Here is a 15,506-nt window from a genome sequence, read left to right as displayed (position 1 = left end):
GGATTTGAACTCGGGACCTTCGGAAAGAGCAGTCGGGTGCTCTTACCCACTGAGTCATTTCACCAGCCCCTTTTGTTTCATTTTTAACGTCTTTTGTATTTAGCTTTCTCTCCACTTGGCTCTTTCTTATTCAACCCACCAACCCCCTTATTGTTCCATCAGCCTCTTGCAATAAGTCCCTAACCCAGGACCTCTCCATTGGATCCTCTCCGTGGATCCATCTTTCTCCTGAAGCTGGCCCAGCATACTCCCTCACCTCCTCCAGTAAGGCTTATCCTTACTTTGCTGATTCCGCTGTATGCAATGATCCCTTCCCCTACTCCCTAATCCCCTCACTAACTTTGTTAGGCAGCTTCATCTGTTACTATACTTTCCTGGTTGGTTTGGCGTGTGAGTCCCTTGTAGAGGACCACCTGACACATATTAGCCAGTCAACCGTACTTTTGAGGTTTAAAAAACATGGCACAAATTATTCCTCCAGTCGAAACGATAGTTAAGAAATGTACGTTTGATGAATTAAATGTTCCATGTTTGTTTTCAGAGGAAAAACTCGCAACTTCTCATGGCACACACTTAGTCACGCCAGATCTTTTGCGTCATCCATAAAGAGCCTTCGAGCCAAGTTTCCTTTGTGCCTCCTAAAGATGGGAAATAATCACTTCGCAGATTAGGAAATGAAGGTGAAAGTGCTGTTGTCACACCCGCGGTGGAAGAGTCCCCAGAATGCCCTGAGCAAAGTTCCCAGGCCACGTCCAACAGGGAACCCGTTGGCACTGGGCTGGGCGTGGCAGCCGGCTGCCGTTGCCAGGGGAACCGTTCAGCGTCCGGCGCGCCCGCCCGCGAGCCCCGCGCCGGCGATAGGCCGAGAGCGAGCCAATCGGAAGACGATGAAGAGGCGGGGCGCGGGGCCCAGCGACACCCCGCCCCCGCAGCCTCCGTGCGGACTTCCGGGTCGCGGTGTTCGCAGGGAGCGCTCCGCGTAGAGCGTCGTTTCCGTTGCCGGTGTTTTCAGCGGGGGAAACCGAGGCAGTGCCAGCTTCCCCCTAGTTCTTCCGCTCCTGTGAGGTGGCTGCTGTTTTATTTTTCTCTCACCCCGAGTTGCCGGCGTGCGGCTGCGCAAGCCTCGCTGGCGTCCCGCGGATAATCCGCAGGGTGCGGGGGCCGTCGGGGCTTTGTGGAGCGTTCCCGCGCTAGAGAGGGGCGGGACGGCGCGGTGCCCACGGGGCTCGCACTCGCTTTCCCGAGGCCCTGGGGCTCGCGGGACGGCCTGCCGGCGCCTGGCACTTCTGCCCTCTTCGTCCCGACAAGCGCCGACGGGATGGCTCATTTTAAAGATCCTGATCCGCGTGTCTGGCACCGACACCTGGTGCCCTGCCTTGCGGGGAGTTCGAATTTGACAGCTCCCGGGGCCCGGGCGCAGAGAGGGTGTGTCTGCGAATCCCAGGGCTGGAGTTTTCATTTTGGTTCCCGGTATCCCTCCTCCCCTACGTTTAGCACCCGAAAAGAGTTTTCTTCTAAGATCCAGTTATATCAAGTGTATAGGTTTTGTGTTTTTGTGTGTTTTTCTTAACCTCTTGGTGTCTCTGCCCTTCACCCTACTGACTAGAAAAATGATAATTCCTCAGGATACCATCTGCTCGGTTTCCCAACCTGTATGCTTCAGTTTGTAAGCCACTTGTAGTGTTTTCTTGTCGGAGTCAGCTGACTGGGACAGCTGGGCACGCTCTCAACCGAGGCTGAGAAGAGCTCATTCTTTGGGAAACCACATCTGATGTGTGGTAGATTTGAAATTGTTGCTCAGTTGGTCCTTTTATTCTTGAACTTCTTTGTTCCAAGTTTCAAGGGATGAAAAACGGGAAGTCTGAATCCAAAGTATTTAATATTTGGCAAAAATCAAATGTGGTTATTCTTTTAGCGATTAAATAATTTGGCCAGGTTTTTTGGCTACTTTTTACATTATTTAAGCTGTTGTATGTTATTTCCTTGCCTGATTAATTAAACACTGTCACAAAATAGACACAATGGAATAATAGATTTCATTATAATTTGGGGAGTTGGATCAACTTAATTTATTTTTCAGTTTTACAATTCCAGTTTGAGACTGTTAAGCTTGTGTGTTTATGTCCTCTTTCCAGGAAAACATGTTCCTGTCTCTGTGGGAGTTTTTCTATGGAAACTTTTTCCGATTTTGGATGAAATGGGTCTTACGGCAGATGACTGGGAAGTGTGAATTGCAGCGAATTTTTGACACCTATGGAGGGGCACAGAGGACCTACAGAATAGGTAATGCCCTTCAAAGTAAAAAAATTCAACATTAATTAAAACCTAACAGAATTCTTTCTGCTCACGCAGTGGGAGTTTTGATTTGAGCAAGTCACTGCAGCCGAGTTTCTTAAGCTTTGTGGTCTTTGAGTCCTACTACTGGCTATTGAACTGAAATGAGCCTTCTGGATTTCTTAAAAATGTATCAGTTATTATTCAGATTGTATTTGCAGTTGTTTACTAGAAAATTATTCTCTCTTCCATTTGAAATTTTTACACAAATGTATGAGGTAAAGATTGAAGAGTCTGTTATCTGTTTTCCTACTTTGAGGCCTCATTAATCAGTCTTCTCACTTCTTACTCTTATTTCTGAATGGACAAACTACTCATTGGTCCTAGGAAATATTTTTAGAACCTACCTGGTCCAGTCTCACAGTGATGGCCACGTGGTTATTGAACACGTGAAGTTTGCATGGTGTTAATTGAGTTGTGCTTTACCTGTAAGATACCCCCTGGATTTCAAAGACTTATATGAAAAAAGTGTAAAGATGTATGATAATTGTATTTGTAATATATTGAAGTGATAATATAAGTTAAGTTATAGCAATAAAAATTGCCTGTATTTCATTTTAATATAGCTATAGAAATGTTTATGGTATACATGGGGCTCAGTTTGGCTTATGTTATATTTCTGTCAAATGACAATTTTTTAATGTTTAATTGAAAATGTTGTTCTGACTTCAAAGTCAGATAGCTGAGAAATGTGGCTTGAAGTTACTGTAGAAATGGTAAGAGAGACCTGGGTGGAGCCACAGCTCATGATGCTGTGTTAAGTAGCAAATCAAGAATTAACCAGCTCCTATTTTGTGTTGATCAAAAATGCCTTGAATGAGGAATTGATGCCTTTTAGAGCCAAGGGAGTGAGGTGTGGACAGCAGACCCTGTACCCAGGATGACATGGAAGAATGGCAAAGTGTCTTGTGGCCACTGGCTGGATGAAGCATAATGCACAGTTCTACACACACACACACACACACACACACACACACACACCCCTGCTCAGAAGAACCAAGTGCCTCATAACGCAGACCTCTGCAGTCTGTGCTGGTTGGCACTTTACAGTATGAGGAAAGAACATATTCAGGGCTTTACTTTGAGCCAAAAAGCATTTTTCTTACAATTCTCAAAAGGAGAGCACTCTTAATATATTGTTAAACTTTTTTTTTTTAACAGACCAATACAAATGTTGCCATTCTTAGAACAGAAACCAGGGATGCAAAGGCCATTTGCTCTTTGCCTAGTGAGAGGAGAGTTGGCCAGTCTGCTCCTTTGTTCTTGTGCTGCTGAGTTGCTGGCCACTTGCTCAGGCTGACAGTGAAGAGGATGTAGTGGAGAATATAGTCTTCAGATGCATTTCTGAGGTCTTAGTGGTGGGCAAACACCCCCACTCTGGCAGTCTTCACAGAAACACAAAGTCCTGGGAAAATTAGATTGTCGCCAGCTTGGTACTGCACTTGGGGGAAGATGGTTCCTCCTTTTTCTCTATCCTGTAAGATTTTGAGATGATTGTTGTTTTGTTCATGTGGGAATTGTACCTTAAACTGCAGAAGTGATTTATCGTTGCTGTTATATTTTTACTATTTGATTGTGGGTAATACAGAAAATGTGTTCAAGTGGTAACTTTTTTTTTTTAATTTCAGAAAATTCCTTGACATATTCCAAGAATAAGGTAAGAGCACATTAAAATGCTAATTCTAGAAAACTTAACCTAAGTGTATTTTTTTTTTCTTTAAAAAGAACACTTTGGTTTCAGGATTATGTTTAACTGTCTTGGCTATGAGAAACTGTGAGTTAAATGTTCTCATTTTAGAAATTGTAGTTCTGTTTACAAAATACTTTCTCCATGTGTTTTGATGGACAGAAGTGGATTTCAACTCTGTGTCCTGTTCTGAGGTCTTACCTGTTGATTTTGCAGCAGCTTTGGTAGCTTTGGGGACCAGCGTGTTAGGAAAGCCTTTCCCAAGTCTGTGTCCTCAGGGTAGGTGCTGTGAGAGAAGAGCCAGGCAAATGTTGATCCCAAGTGAGTCCCATTGTATGATCCCTAGCAGTCAGCTTTTGCTGTATAAGAAACAAGCACAAGTGTGAGGGGCCTAAAGCAGTGTCATTGTGTGCTCATGCCTATGTGGCTCAGCAGCAAAGCCCTTTATCAAGTCGGTGTCGTGTTACCATGTCTATTCCACTCGTCTTACTGTAGGTCACAGGTGCCGGCTCAGTGGGCAGTGAGGGAATGGTCTCACAGTAAAATACTGAAGGCCCGACAGACTGTGTCATCTCCACTTGCATCTGTGGGTTTCAATGAGTGGTTAAGTGCAAGACAAAGGGTGCATTCTGTACAGCCCAAAGCTGTGGCAGGCAAGTGGTTGCATAGCTGACTTGCATGAGATGGAAAGCCTGTCTGCCACATGTCAGCTGCAGCTCTCGATGTCGTGTTACATGGGAAACCAAGAATTAACCAGCTAGAATTAACTGTAAGATCACAGTGTTGTCTGTATAAGAATTACTGGTATATATTATTTTGTGACATTTTTAGTTTAGTTATCTGTGTGCACATCTCTATTTTAGATATCCATATATATATGTTTGCACTGGTCATAATGTAAAATATGAGTCATCATAAAAAACGTGGACATGATTTGGTCTGCTAGTGTTGGTAAGAGTTGCTGACTCACACTGGAATCGGAAGAGTTGAGTTCTGCAAGCTGCCACGCTTCATTCTGGAGAGTAACGTCTAAAGTGGGTGCTTGCCATCTTAGGTACAGTCTTTCACTTATGAGCTATCTGTGTGAGAGTAACTCACATTCACACCAGAGGACACTGGGCAGAGTACATCGGTGGGCACTGGGCAGCGGTATATTGGTGGACACTGGGCAGGGTACATTGGTGGACACTGGGCAGGGTACATCGGTGGACACTGGGCAGGGTACATCAGTTGAAACTGGGCAGAGTCCAGCAATGGGCACTGGGCAGCGGTACATCAGTGGACACTGGGCAGGGGTATAGAGTTGCCTTTGTTCAGAATCTTAAACTGTGATTTGTTTCTTTCATGACAATATGGCATCTGAAACTTTGAAGGTTTCTGCCCTAATTCTTGTGTAATTGCACACACACGTGTGGTACCTGTTACTGTAATGTAGCAGGCAGATGCCCACAGCAGCTTTTGATTGTAGGTACCTGCTTGGACACACTTTATTTCGGAGCTGTACGGCAGGTCTCAAACTCAGTAGCCCCAGCATCCTCTGGAAGCCTGTTGGGAGTGTGGACACTGCTTCCACCCCAGAGGTCCTGATTCTGTTTCTGACATGTTGGTTCCCCGGTGGTGCTTGTTTCCGGCAGGTCGGCCTTGCTTGGAGGGATAGCCCTGTGTTCTCACTGTTCCTGCTTGCTCTTATAGAAGCCATGTTTTCTCCACACAGACTGACTGATGCAGATCAAGTCGTGCTTCTTTGTGTCATAAATCTGGGAATATTTGAGAATGAATTGTCCTCTGACAGGTGCTTTCCAGTGCCCTGAAAACTACTGTAAAAGGGTTACAGTTCCTTGTGCCACACCCCACACCCAGTGCTTGTATATCCTCTCTAATGCTTTGAAACCTTCCTGCACACCATCAGTGCCGCCCCTAGTGCACCCCACTAGCTCCCCTTAGGGCATCCCCCTAGTTTCCCTCCTTGCTCACTGTTGCATCTAGCACTGCTCTTGTCCTGTGTTTCTGCTCCAAACCAGAGCACCACCTGCCATCAGCCTTAGTAGACCTTGTGCCACTAGGGCCAGAGTGTTGGTACTCCCTGCTAAAAGTTTACCTCACATCAGCTCCAGCTTCATTCAGTTCTGACCTCGTGAGCACGCTGAGACTTCTCTACTTGGAATCGTAAGTCTCACCCCCTGTCCTTTTTCCTTTTTTCTTTTATAGTATCTTACTTCTTTATTTCTTTATTCTCTCCTGCCCCAAAGAAACAGCACAAAGCATAGTGTCTGTCGCTTATGTCCACATCCCCAGAGCCGCACTGACTCCCAGCAAGCAGCACAACTCTGAGGGTTAAGACAGAGCTGGGCAGCGCTGGCCCCTTCTCCACATGAGCCCGTGGTTCTTGCTTCCTTTGCTTGTTCTGGTGGAGAAGGATCAGAAACTGAACTCAGCGCCCACATATCAGCAGGCTGAGGAAAGGCTGGAGCAGCGTCTGTGCTCTCAGAGTTTATCAGTGGGATTTTATATGTGGTAAAATTAAGTTAAATGTAAGTAGGACAGGGGATCGTATATTGGTAAAATTTCAGCAAGGATTGGCTGACTACCATATGTTCAGATTCTGCCAGGGTTTTCAGTATTTGTAGAAGTAGTAAAATTGATGATGGGCAGTTATCAATAGGCAACAAAGGGAACAAAGGGCAGTACAGAGAAGGAAGGGCTGACCATGGCTTAGAGCAGTAGCTGCAACTTCCCAATTCTGCGTATAGCTCCTCATGTGCTAACTCCATCAAATCATTTCATTGCGACTTCATTACTGTAGTTTCACTACTATTATGAATTGTAATGTAAATATATGATATGCAGGATATCTTTTTTTAAATTTACATTTCAAATGCTATCCCGGAAGTTCCCTATACCCCCCCCCCCCGCCCCTGCTCCCCTACCTACCCACTCCCATTACTTGGCCCAGGCCTTGCCTTGTGCTGGGTCATATAAAGTTTGCAAGACCAAGGGGCCTCTCTTCCCAGTGATGGCTGATTAGGCCATCTTCTGCTACATATGCAGCTAGAGACACAAGCTCAGGGGGTACTGGTTAGTTCATACTGTTGTTCCACCTACAGGGTTGCAGCCCCCTTCAGGTCCTTGGGTACTTTCTCTAGCTCCTCCATTGGGGACCCTGTGTTCCATCCAATAGCTGGCTGTGAGCATCCACTTCTGTGTTTGCCAGGCAATGGCATAGCCTCACAAGAGGCCGCAATATCAGGGTCCCTTCAGCAGAATCTTGCTGGCATGAGCATTAGTATCTAGGTTTGGTGGCTGATGATGGGATGGACTCCCGAATGGGGTAGTCTCTGGATAGTGCAGGATATCGTTTAACGCTACCCCTGTAAAAAGGTCATTTGACTCCTAAGGAGTCATGATTCACAAGTGAGATCCGCTGGCTTAGAGTATTTTAGGACTCAACAAGAGTGGATTAAATTAACAAGAAATAATATGCTAATTTTTCAATTATTTAATAACTGTTTAAAAATCTCACTTGAAATGTAAATGTTAAAGTTGTATTCTTACGCTGTCACCATCAAAAAATAGAATACTGCTGTGTTTTTATTCTGTAAAGAGAATAGCTAGCAATGCCTAAGATTAACTCAAATCATAGCTGCTTTGTCTTCTTGAAGCCTAGAACTGAAGTCATTTTGTCAATACATAGACATGGGCTTGTCAGTTTAAACATGCAATTTGTATATTTTTCAAGAGAATATTATTCTGATGTTGTGGATTTCCATTGACTATCTCAGTATTTTTCTACATGAAAAGAAGTCTGGAAATTGTTTTAATTTTGTTACTTCCTATGCGTTTGACTTTGTGCAAGTTGCTTGTCCCTTCATCAATACCTTCATTTTAGGAAGGCAACATAAAAGAGTGCATGTTAATAATATTGATGATACTGTAATTAAGCCAGTGAACACTATAAGAATATGAGAGAAAGCATCTGTGAAACCCTTGTACATATTTAAATACTTTGCATTACTAATGGTGGCTATGCATGCTTATCCCAGACAACAATCTCAATATATGGTTCTGTTGGGTTGTAGACTGTTGGACAGTTGAAACACGTTCTTTGTTGGTTAAAAATTACATCTCACTTCCTCAGTTATAGACTTGGAACTACTTATAATTATGTCTAATGGCTGCTGAAATGTGAAAATCTGGTATCTGGACTATAAATACTGTAGTAGTTCCATGGGTCAAAGAAAAATTTGGTAGGAAATTGACAGAGAAGATTGAACTGGAAACACAACATATCTACATTTGCTTAGCTCACCAAAGCAAAATTTAAAAGCCTAAGCCAGTATAATCTGTTTGTACCTTTAGAAACCTGAAAAGTTAAGCTGAAGAAGTTAAAATCAATTGAGGCAGAAAAATCAATGAATTAGTAAAATAGACAAACGTGGACATTGCCAACAAGCTCAGAAGCCAATACGTTAAAAAGATTAGTAACACCAGTAACCTCTAGCCACTGATGAAGTCTGAGAGAAAGCCAAGATTCCCAGTCTGAAGAAAGGTAGAACATAAGGCACTATAGCCTGGGTCACAGACTCCGTGAGCCGCTTCATCCTGGTAAACCCTGTAGTTTCTATGAAGTGGGAAAAGTTTGTGGAAAGCAGTTTATCAACTAATATGAAAATAAAAGAATCTGGGTTGCCATATATTCAAGAAAAGAAATAAAATCTCCCATTTAAAATATTGCAAAACTCTGTAGCATTGGACTAATTAGTTCTCTTTTAATAGATGTTTGGGCCTTTGTGTTTTTGATTGTTTGCCTGTATGCATGTCTGTGCACTGTGTACATATCTGGTGCCCACAGAGGTGAGAAGAGGGCATCAGAGCCTCTGGAACTGGGTTGTCAGGTGGTTGTGAGCCATCAGCTAGGTCCTGGAAACCAAACCCAGGTCCTCTGCAGAAGGAGTCAGTGTTCTTTGCCACTGAGCCTCTCTCCAGCCTCGCTCACTGAGCCTCTCTCCAGTCTCGCTGAATTCTTACCAAATGTTTATGGAAGAAGAAGCATGCCACTGTTACAGAAAGTCCTGGGGATGGGGGAGAACCTCCTCCCACTAAAACTAAAGTCCTATAAATGAAAAGTACAGCTCAGCATCCTTTATGACCGTGACGCAAGAGTTCTTACAGAACATGAGCAGAGTGACCCTAGTAACACATAAAGAGGATGCTGTCAGGATTAAAGTTGAAGTTCAGGGACTGTCATTCATTACCACAGTAACAGAGTCAGAAAGCTTGGTCTTTTTGACAGATACTGAAAAATATGCTCATGATTAAAATCTCTCCCTCAGTCCATTAAAGGTTGCCAGTGGACACTCTGCAGCTGACATCACAGAAGACATTCAACTCTGAAGGTTTAGCGACATGTAGTTGGGAGCATGACAGATATGTGTAGTTTCTCTGCTTCTATTCAGCATTTTACTGAAATCTTGGGGACCACAGTCAGCAAGGAAAAACAAACAAAACAAAACAAAAAAACAAAACAAAACAAAAACAACCTGAGACATAGTTGGCCAGAAAGAGCCATACGTATTAACAGATGTAGTCTGAGAATGTAGACAGTCTGGATCCTCAGAGGCCGCTGCTGTGTATTAATAAGTGAACTGAAATATTTGGCAGCAGGTTGCTCACTTCTGTGTGTATTAGCAGTGCACTTTTGGATCATCAAAGAGCAGTGCCAGCTACCGCAGCAGCCAGAAGTGCAAACCATCCAGGGCGTTCTGGTGAGACAGTTTTCAGTCCTAACCCTGTAGAGGAAGTTTTGAAAAAAAAAACTGATATTTATCAATTAAAATACTCAGTGTTTCTAAATATGAATTCAAAAATTGACCTATGAATTTGAGAGGTTTTAATGAAAATCTCATTGAATGTGTTGGAAGACATTGACAAGCTCAGTCTGCAAACTTATGCAGAAATAGAAAGAGTGGCCTGAGATAGCTCAAATGATCGTCTAAGAGGGGCGTACTCAACAAGGGTTCCTACAGATAGGGTGTTGTCAGACAGACCAGAAGCAGACCTCACAGAAAGGGCACCTTAATGTGCTGGCATGTACACTGCAGGAAGAGAAGCTGCCAGCAGTGGGTGCTGGGGAGCTGGAAGTGGCAGGGGTAGAAGGGTGGGCTTGGGGGTGAGCAGGTGGTGCACAGGGAGACAGCTCCTAGAGACTGTTGCTGCTCCTCTTTTTAAAATTAACTTTTACATTGTAACATCTTCTTTTTGACAATTTCACAGATCTGTAGTGTATCCCAGAATACTCTCCCTCTTACCTGCTGCTCTACCTCCTGGATATGTGGGCCTCCTTGCCACCCCTCCCCCTCCTTCCTGACGTCATCATTTGTTGTTCAGTTAGATCGCTTTTACAGTGTGGGTAGGAGGCTTTTAGAAATCCACAAAGACTTAGATGACTCCAGCTCTGGGGAGGTCTGAAGTGAGTGGGATTTCTTTTTGCATTTTAATATCCTCTTTGTAAAGTTGCTTAAATACCGACTTCTCTATCAGCTCCCAGAGACTTCTCTCATGTGTCTCCGTCACTAGGTCCTACAGAACGCAACACGAGTTGCTGAGAGCGAACTGGACAGGTGTATAGTGAACATCATGAAGGAGAAGAACATCTGCCCCGAGAAGGACACCAGGTGTGCTGACTCCCTCTGTGACTGATGTCGCCTACTGCGCAGAGCCCTGCACAGAGCCCTGCACAGTTGGACTGTGGTGGAGAAGGCTTGTGGGTGAGACAGCCCAGCTCTGTCATCCCCTGAGCACTGAGGCCCAGAATGCTGATAACTACACAGGCTGCAGCTGCAGAGCTGGGCCCTCCCACTCCGTCCCTGAGGTTAAATAAATAGCTGGCAACTGTCCTTCTTGCCCTTCAGGTTTTGGTGTCTCTCTGCTGTTCAGGTCAGGCCCTCCCATAGCCCTCTTGTGTGGTGTCACATGTTTTGCTGAGTCCTCACACTGTTCTCTGTCCTTCGTGAACAGGCTGCACTGGCCATCTGTAGGCTGGGGACTCTTGTTTTATAAGAGTCACCAAGTAGCTGGCCAAACAGATGGTGGGCACTCTGATGGGCAATGGTAGACCGAAGACTAGATGTCCTCTGTGTTATGACAAGTGACATTAGTTGGTACATAAGTAAGGGAGGTGAGGGTGGCTTGGGGGTGTGACAGCAGTTAGGAAATGAACCTGTGGGGTAAGAAGCAACAACCCCACAGGGGCTTGGTGCTCTGCAGGCTGGTCTGAAGGTCTTCCAGACTGTTGATGGATTGGAATCTGAAGTGCTCTAGCCTGAGAACTAAAGGTTCGTGTGCTGTTACCACAGTACAGTCACTGTAAAAATCACGTGGCCCCGGAGAAGTCAAGCTACTGCACTTGGGGAAACAGAGAGCTTGCCCCAGGCTGCTTTGTATGCACTTCAAATTATTAGAGGTGTTGCTAAGTGATAGTAAAGATTTGGGGCTGTGTGGACGTCTTGGAGAAATGTGTCTCGTGACGTCTTGAGATGGGGTCAGTCACATGGTGCGCTGCCTAGGTCTTGTTTTATCACAGCCCTGAGCAATATGCTGCAGAGCCTTGGGTGCCTAGAGAGGCTCTTTGGTCCATCTTGAGTTAAGTCAGAAGCAGAAACGCACTTCCTAAATAGATGTGTGACACCCCCCCCCCAGGCTTTGCTTTATTGTGATAAAGAGGTCTGACTTAAACTAATAATTTTATCCTTTCAGTTTTCAGATCTGCATGAGGACATGCTTACTGCAGATAACTGGCTACAAACAGCTCTACCACGAAGTAGAAAATGTGAGGAAAAAGCCCTATGACTCTGCCAACGCACACCATGAGAAGATGCTCCTCAAGGTGAGCCTGGCTCAGGGCGCGGGGAGGGGCATCCGCAGCCTCACTCGCCTTCCTGCTTGTTTGCCTCTTGAAGAATTTGTTAGATTTCATAAGTAGGGAAAGATGCTTAGTTGATAAGCATCTTTAAAAACATATTCATGCTTTTAATTCTGAGATAATTATAAATAGTGCTGTGTAAGTGTGTGAGGGTGGTAGTTGCACCCATATCTAAAGGCTGAGGCCTGAGAAAGAGCTGTCGACTGTCCAGCGTGACCCTTCACTGAGGGAAAGACTCCACAGCCTGGGGACTGGGCTGACTTGCTCTGGGTCCTGACTCACTCAAGCAGGACAGCGCTGCCTCCTGCCTGCCTCCACTACAGTTCACACTGTGGAGGAGAATTGAAGCTGTGGTTTTAATTGTTTGCTTTCAGTCTGTCACACTTTTACTCTCTCTTTCCGTTCTGTCCCTCTCTCCCTCCTCCCTCAGTCCTCTCCAGGCTCCTCCCTCCTCACCATTTTCATGAAGCAGGGGTTTCTTGATGACATTTCATACAGCCTTAACGTAGACTCCCTACATGTCCCTCCTTTCTGCTCCCCTCCCTGCTGACACCCTTCTCCTCTATGGCTTTATCTCATGCGAACTCAGTTACCCTTAAAGCACAACATACATTGTGCTTGGAGTTAGGACTTGATATGACCAAATGTCCTATGGAAAGTAACACTGGGGACACCTGAGTAAGATAAAATGCTTCCATCAGCAGAAACAGGCTGGGCTGGAGAGAGGCTCAGAGCTGACAAGTGTTCCTGCCATCACACAGGACTTGGGCTCACCACCATTTGTAGCTTCAGTTCCAGGGAACCTGACACCCTCTTCTGACCTGGGAAAGCATGAGACACATACCTGGTGCACATAAACACACTCGTAAACATAAATAACTCTAAACAAACAACAAAACCTTTTTTTGGGGAAAAATGTAAATAAACACTGCAAAATTAAAATAAAACTTGATTTTGTTTTGAGCTTAGTAAGGAGCTGTCGTGTGGGTTGAGCTTATATTTGAGTGATTTTTAAGCATGCTAGGCAAGCGCTCACAGTCTTCATTCACCTTCGTGTCAAAGCTTTCTGTGTTACACCTGCTGTCCTGAACGAGTAAGACTCACATCCTAGCACCCCGTCCAGGGACCTTTGCCCTGGCTGTCAGCTATGAAATTTAGCTCTGGTGGTAGAATGGTGGCCACTCTAGCACACTGCTCAGCGGTCCTGCTGGGAGGAGCTGTGGAATGAAGTAGTTGAAGTAGAATCCAAAGACATGTTCAGCAGCTCTTGTCAGTGTCTTATGTTTGGATCTCAACTTCTACCTCCAGGCCACAGCCCATAATGGATAATAAATGTTGAGGATTAAAAGCTGAATATGATAGTATGTACTTATAATCTCAGAATTTTAGAGGTTGGGGCAGGAAGAGGATGGGAATTCAAGACCATCCTGGGCTACATAACAAGACCCCATCTCCAGAAACAAAAAAATGAATAAAAATTGAGTAGTGGTCTCTACTGCAGCCCACACATCTGACGCCTTACTGCTATCGTCATGTTGCTCATCAGTGAGCTTTGTGCTCATAAGAGAGTGGGCAAGATAAAGCTCGGTCTAAGAGCTGGATCTAGCTGGAGGCCAGGATTCTGGGAGGCCACAGTGTTGACATCTTATTAGGTGACAGGACACCTTTCCTTCACTCCACAGTGCCTGATGTGATGAAATGGGGGAGGGGCGAGCATTTCTTTTTTGCAAAGCTTTTCAGATTTTTATTCAGTGTGTACAAGTCTGTTTTATCTGATGACTTACATTAGATCTTGAAAATGACCAATTTTTCTTAATTATTTTTCATTGATGGTTTATTACTACCTAACAAAAGGAAAGATTGTTAATCAACATTTTTTACTTGATAACAACTTCGGTGGTAAAGATTATATTTATTTAAAACTAAATAACTTTTTTCTTTCAAAAATTAAACTTTTATGAAATAGTTACACACACCTATGTCTTGAGTTATATTAATATTGTTCCATAATCCCCTCTCTCAGAATTAATTTCTCTTTATTTCTTTCCCTCCCTCCTCCCCTCTCTTTTTATTAAAAAGTAACCACCCAGCATTACAGCCTAGCCTATTCAAGCCTGATATGGGTCCGTTTATTCAAGACTGCCCTTCCCAAACAATTTAATGTTAGTATACTTATACTGGTTAGTAGACACAGGTCATTGCTCTAGATTTCTGTGGTGTTTGCTTTTACAAAAAGATTCTTCACAACAGTCATTCTGGTTGGAACAGACACACTATGTTTTAAATACAGTCCTTGTCTTAGAATCTGCATATAAAGGTTGTTGAACTTCAGGTATTCAATTATGAATTAGATAAACTAAGAAAAGGAAAATGTCCCAGTAAACCAAGAATATTATTATTATTTGTAACAAAAAAGCATGTTTGTACAGCTTTGGAGTCTTCTGATGCCAACGAAAAAGTTGACGGCCCGGATCTCCAAGCAGTGGGCAGACATTGGTTTTCAAGGTGATGATCCCAAAACAGACTTCAGAGGCATGGGTATACTCGGACTGATCAATCTTGTGTAAGTAAAAATACAGTTTCTTATTCCTTGGCTGAACAAAATTCTGCAGTTGCTTCATATTAACTCTATGTTTTCTTAGGTATAATGCATATGTTTGCTAGTGTGTTGGCAACATTCAAAGACATTGTATGTGTTTGTGTGTGTGCGTATGCTTATGCACGTATGTGTGCCGAGTTTGTCTCTTTTGTGCATGTCTGTGTGTGTATGTGTGCACGTCTGTGTGTGTATGTGTGCACGTCTGTGTGTGTATGTGCGCACGTCTGTGTGTGTATGTGTACTTCCAGTGCCTTCCCCTTCCTCTGTCTTTCTGCCTCACTTCTGACACCTGCTTAAGAGTCATGAACACGGGCTGGTAAGATGGCTCTGTGGGTAAGAGTACCCAACTGCTCTTCCAAAGGTGCAGAGTTCAAATCCCAGCAACCACATGGTGGCTCACAACCATCCTTAACGAGATCTGACTCCCTCTTCTGGGGTGTCTGAGGACAGCTACAGTGTACTTACATATGATAAATAAATAAATCTTAAAAAAAAAAAAAAGAGTCATGAACACCCCTTTCTAGTTTTGCCATCTTGTTTCCACGGTGTGGGCTCTGATTCCATTTGGGGAAAGACCCAGGTTAGGTGACAAGCTCCTTACTTCTCTGGGAAAGGCCCAGGTTAGGTGACAAGCTCCTTACTTCTCTGGGAAAGACCCAGGTTAGGTGACAAGCTCCTTACTTCTCTGGGGAAAGACCCAGGTTAGGTGACGAGCCCCTTACCTCTCTGGGGAAAGACCCAGGTTAGGTGACAAGCTCCTTACCTCTCTGGGGAAAGACCCAGGTTAGGTGACGAGCCCCTTACCTCTCTGGGGAAAGACCCAGGTTAGGTGACAAGCTGCTTACTTCTCTGGGGAAAGACCCAGGTTAGGTGACGAGCCCCTTACTTCTCTGGGGAAAGGCCCAGGTTAGGTGACGAGCCCCTTACTTCTCTGGGGAAAGACCCAGGTTAGGTGACGAGCACCTTAC

At 44.5% G+C, this 15,506-nt stretch overlaps 1 protein-coding gene across 1 annotated transcript in view; it reads left to right on the top strand.

The window, feature by feature from the left end:
* The first annotated feature begins 928 nt into the window (after nucleotides 1-928).
* Elmod2 (ELMO domain containing 2) overlaps nucleotides 929-15,506 on the top strand; it is a 21,799-nt gene continuing 7,221 nt past the window's right edge. The window contains exons 1-6 of the mRNA XM_021220255.1: nucleotides 929-1,065; nucleotides 2,136-2,283; nucleotides 3,963-3,991; nucleotides 10,595-10,692; nucleotides 11,774-11,903; nucleotides 14,369-14,502. Of these exons, the coding sequence (XP_021075914.1) occupies nucleotides 2,142-2,283; nucleotides 3,963-3,991; nucleotides 10,595-10,692; nucleotides 11,774-11,903; nucleotides 14,369-14,502 (533 nt within the window). The 5' untranslated portion in view covers nucleotides 929-1,065; nucleotides 2,136-2,141. The remainder of the gene's footprint in view (nucleotides 1,066-2,135; nucleotides 2,284-3,962; nucleotides 3,992-10,594; nucleotides 10,693-11,773; nucleotides 11,904-14,368; nucleotides 14,503-15,506) is intronic.

Source organism: Mus pahari, chromosome 20 (assembly GCF_900095145.1).
Source record: "Mus pahari chromosome 20, PAHARI_EIJ_v1.1, whole genome shotgun sequence".
NCBI lineage: Eukaryota > Metazoa > Chordata > Mammalia > Rodentia > Muridae > Mus > Mus pahari.
The sequence above is the reverse complement of the archived record's forward strand: the minus strand, read 5'-3'. Positions and strand labels throughout refer to the sequence as shown.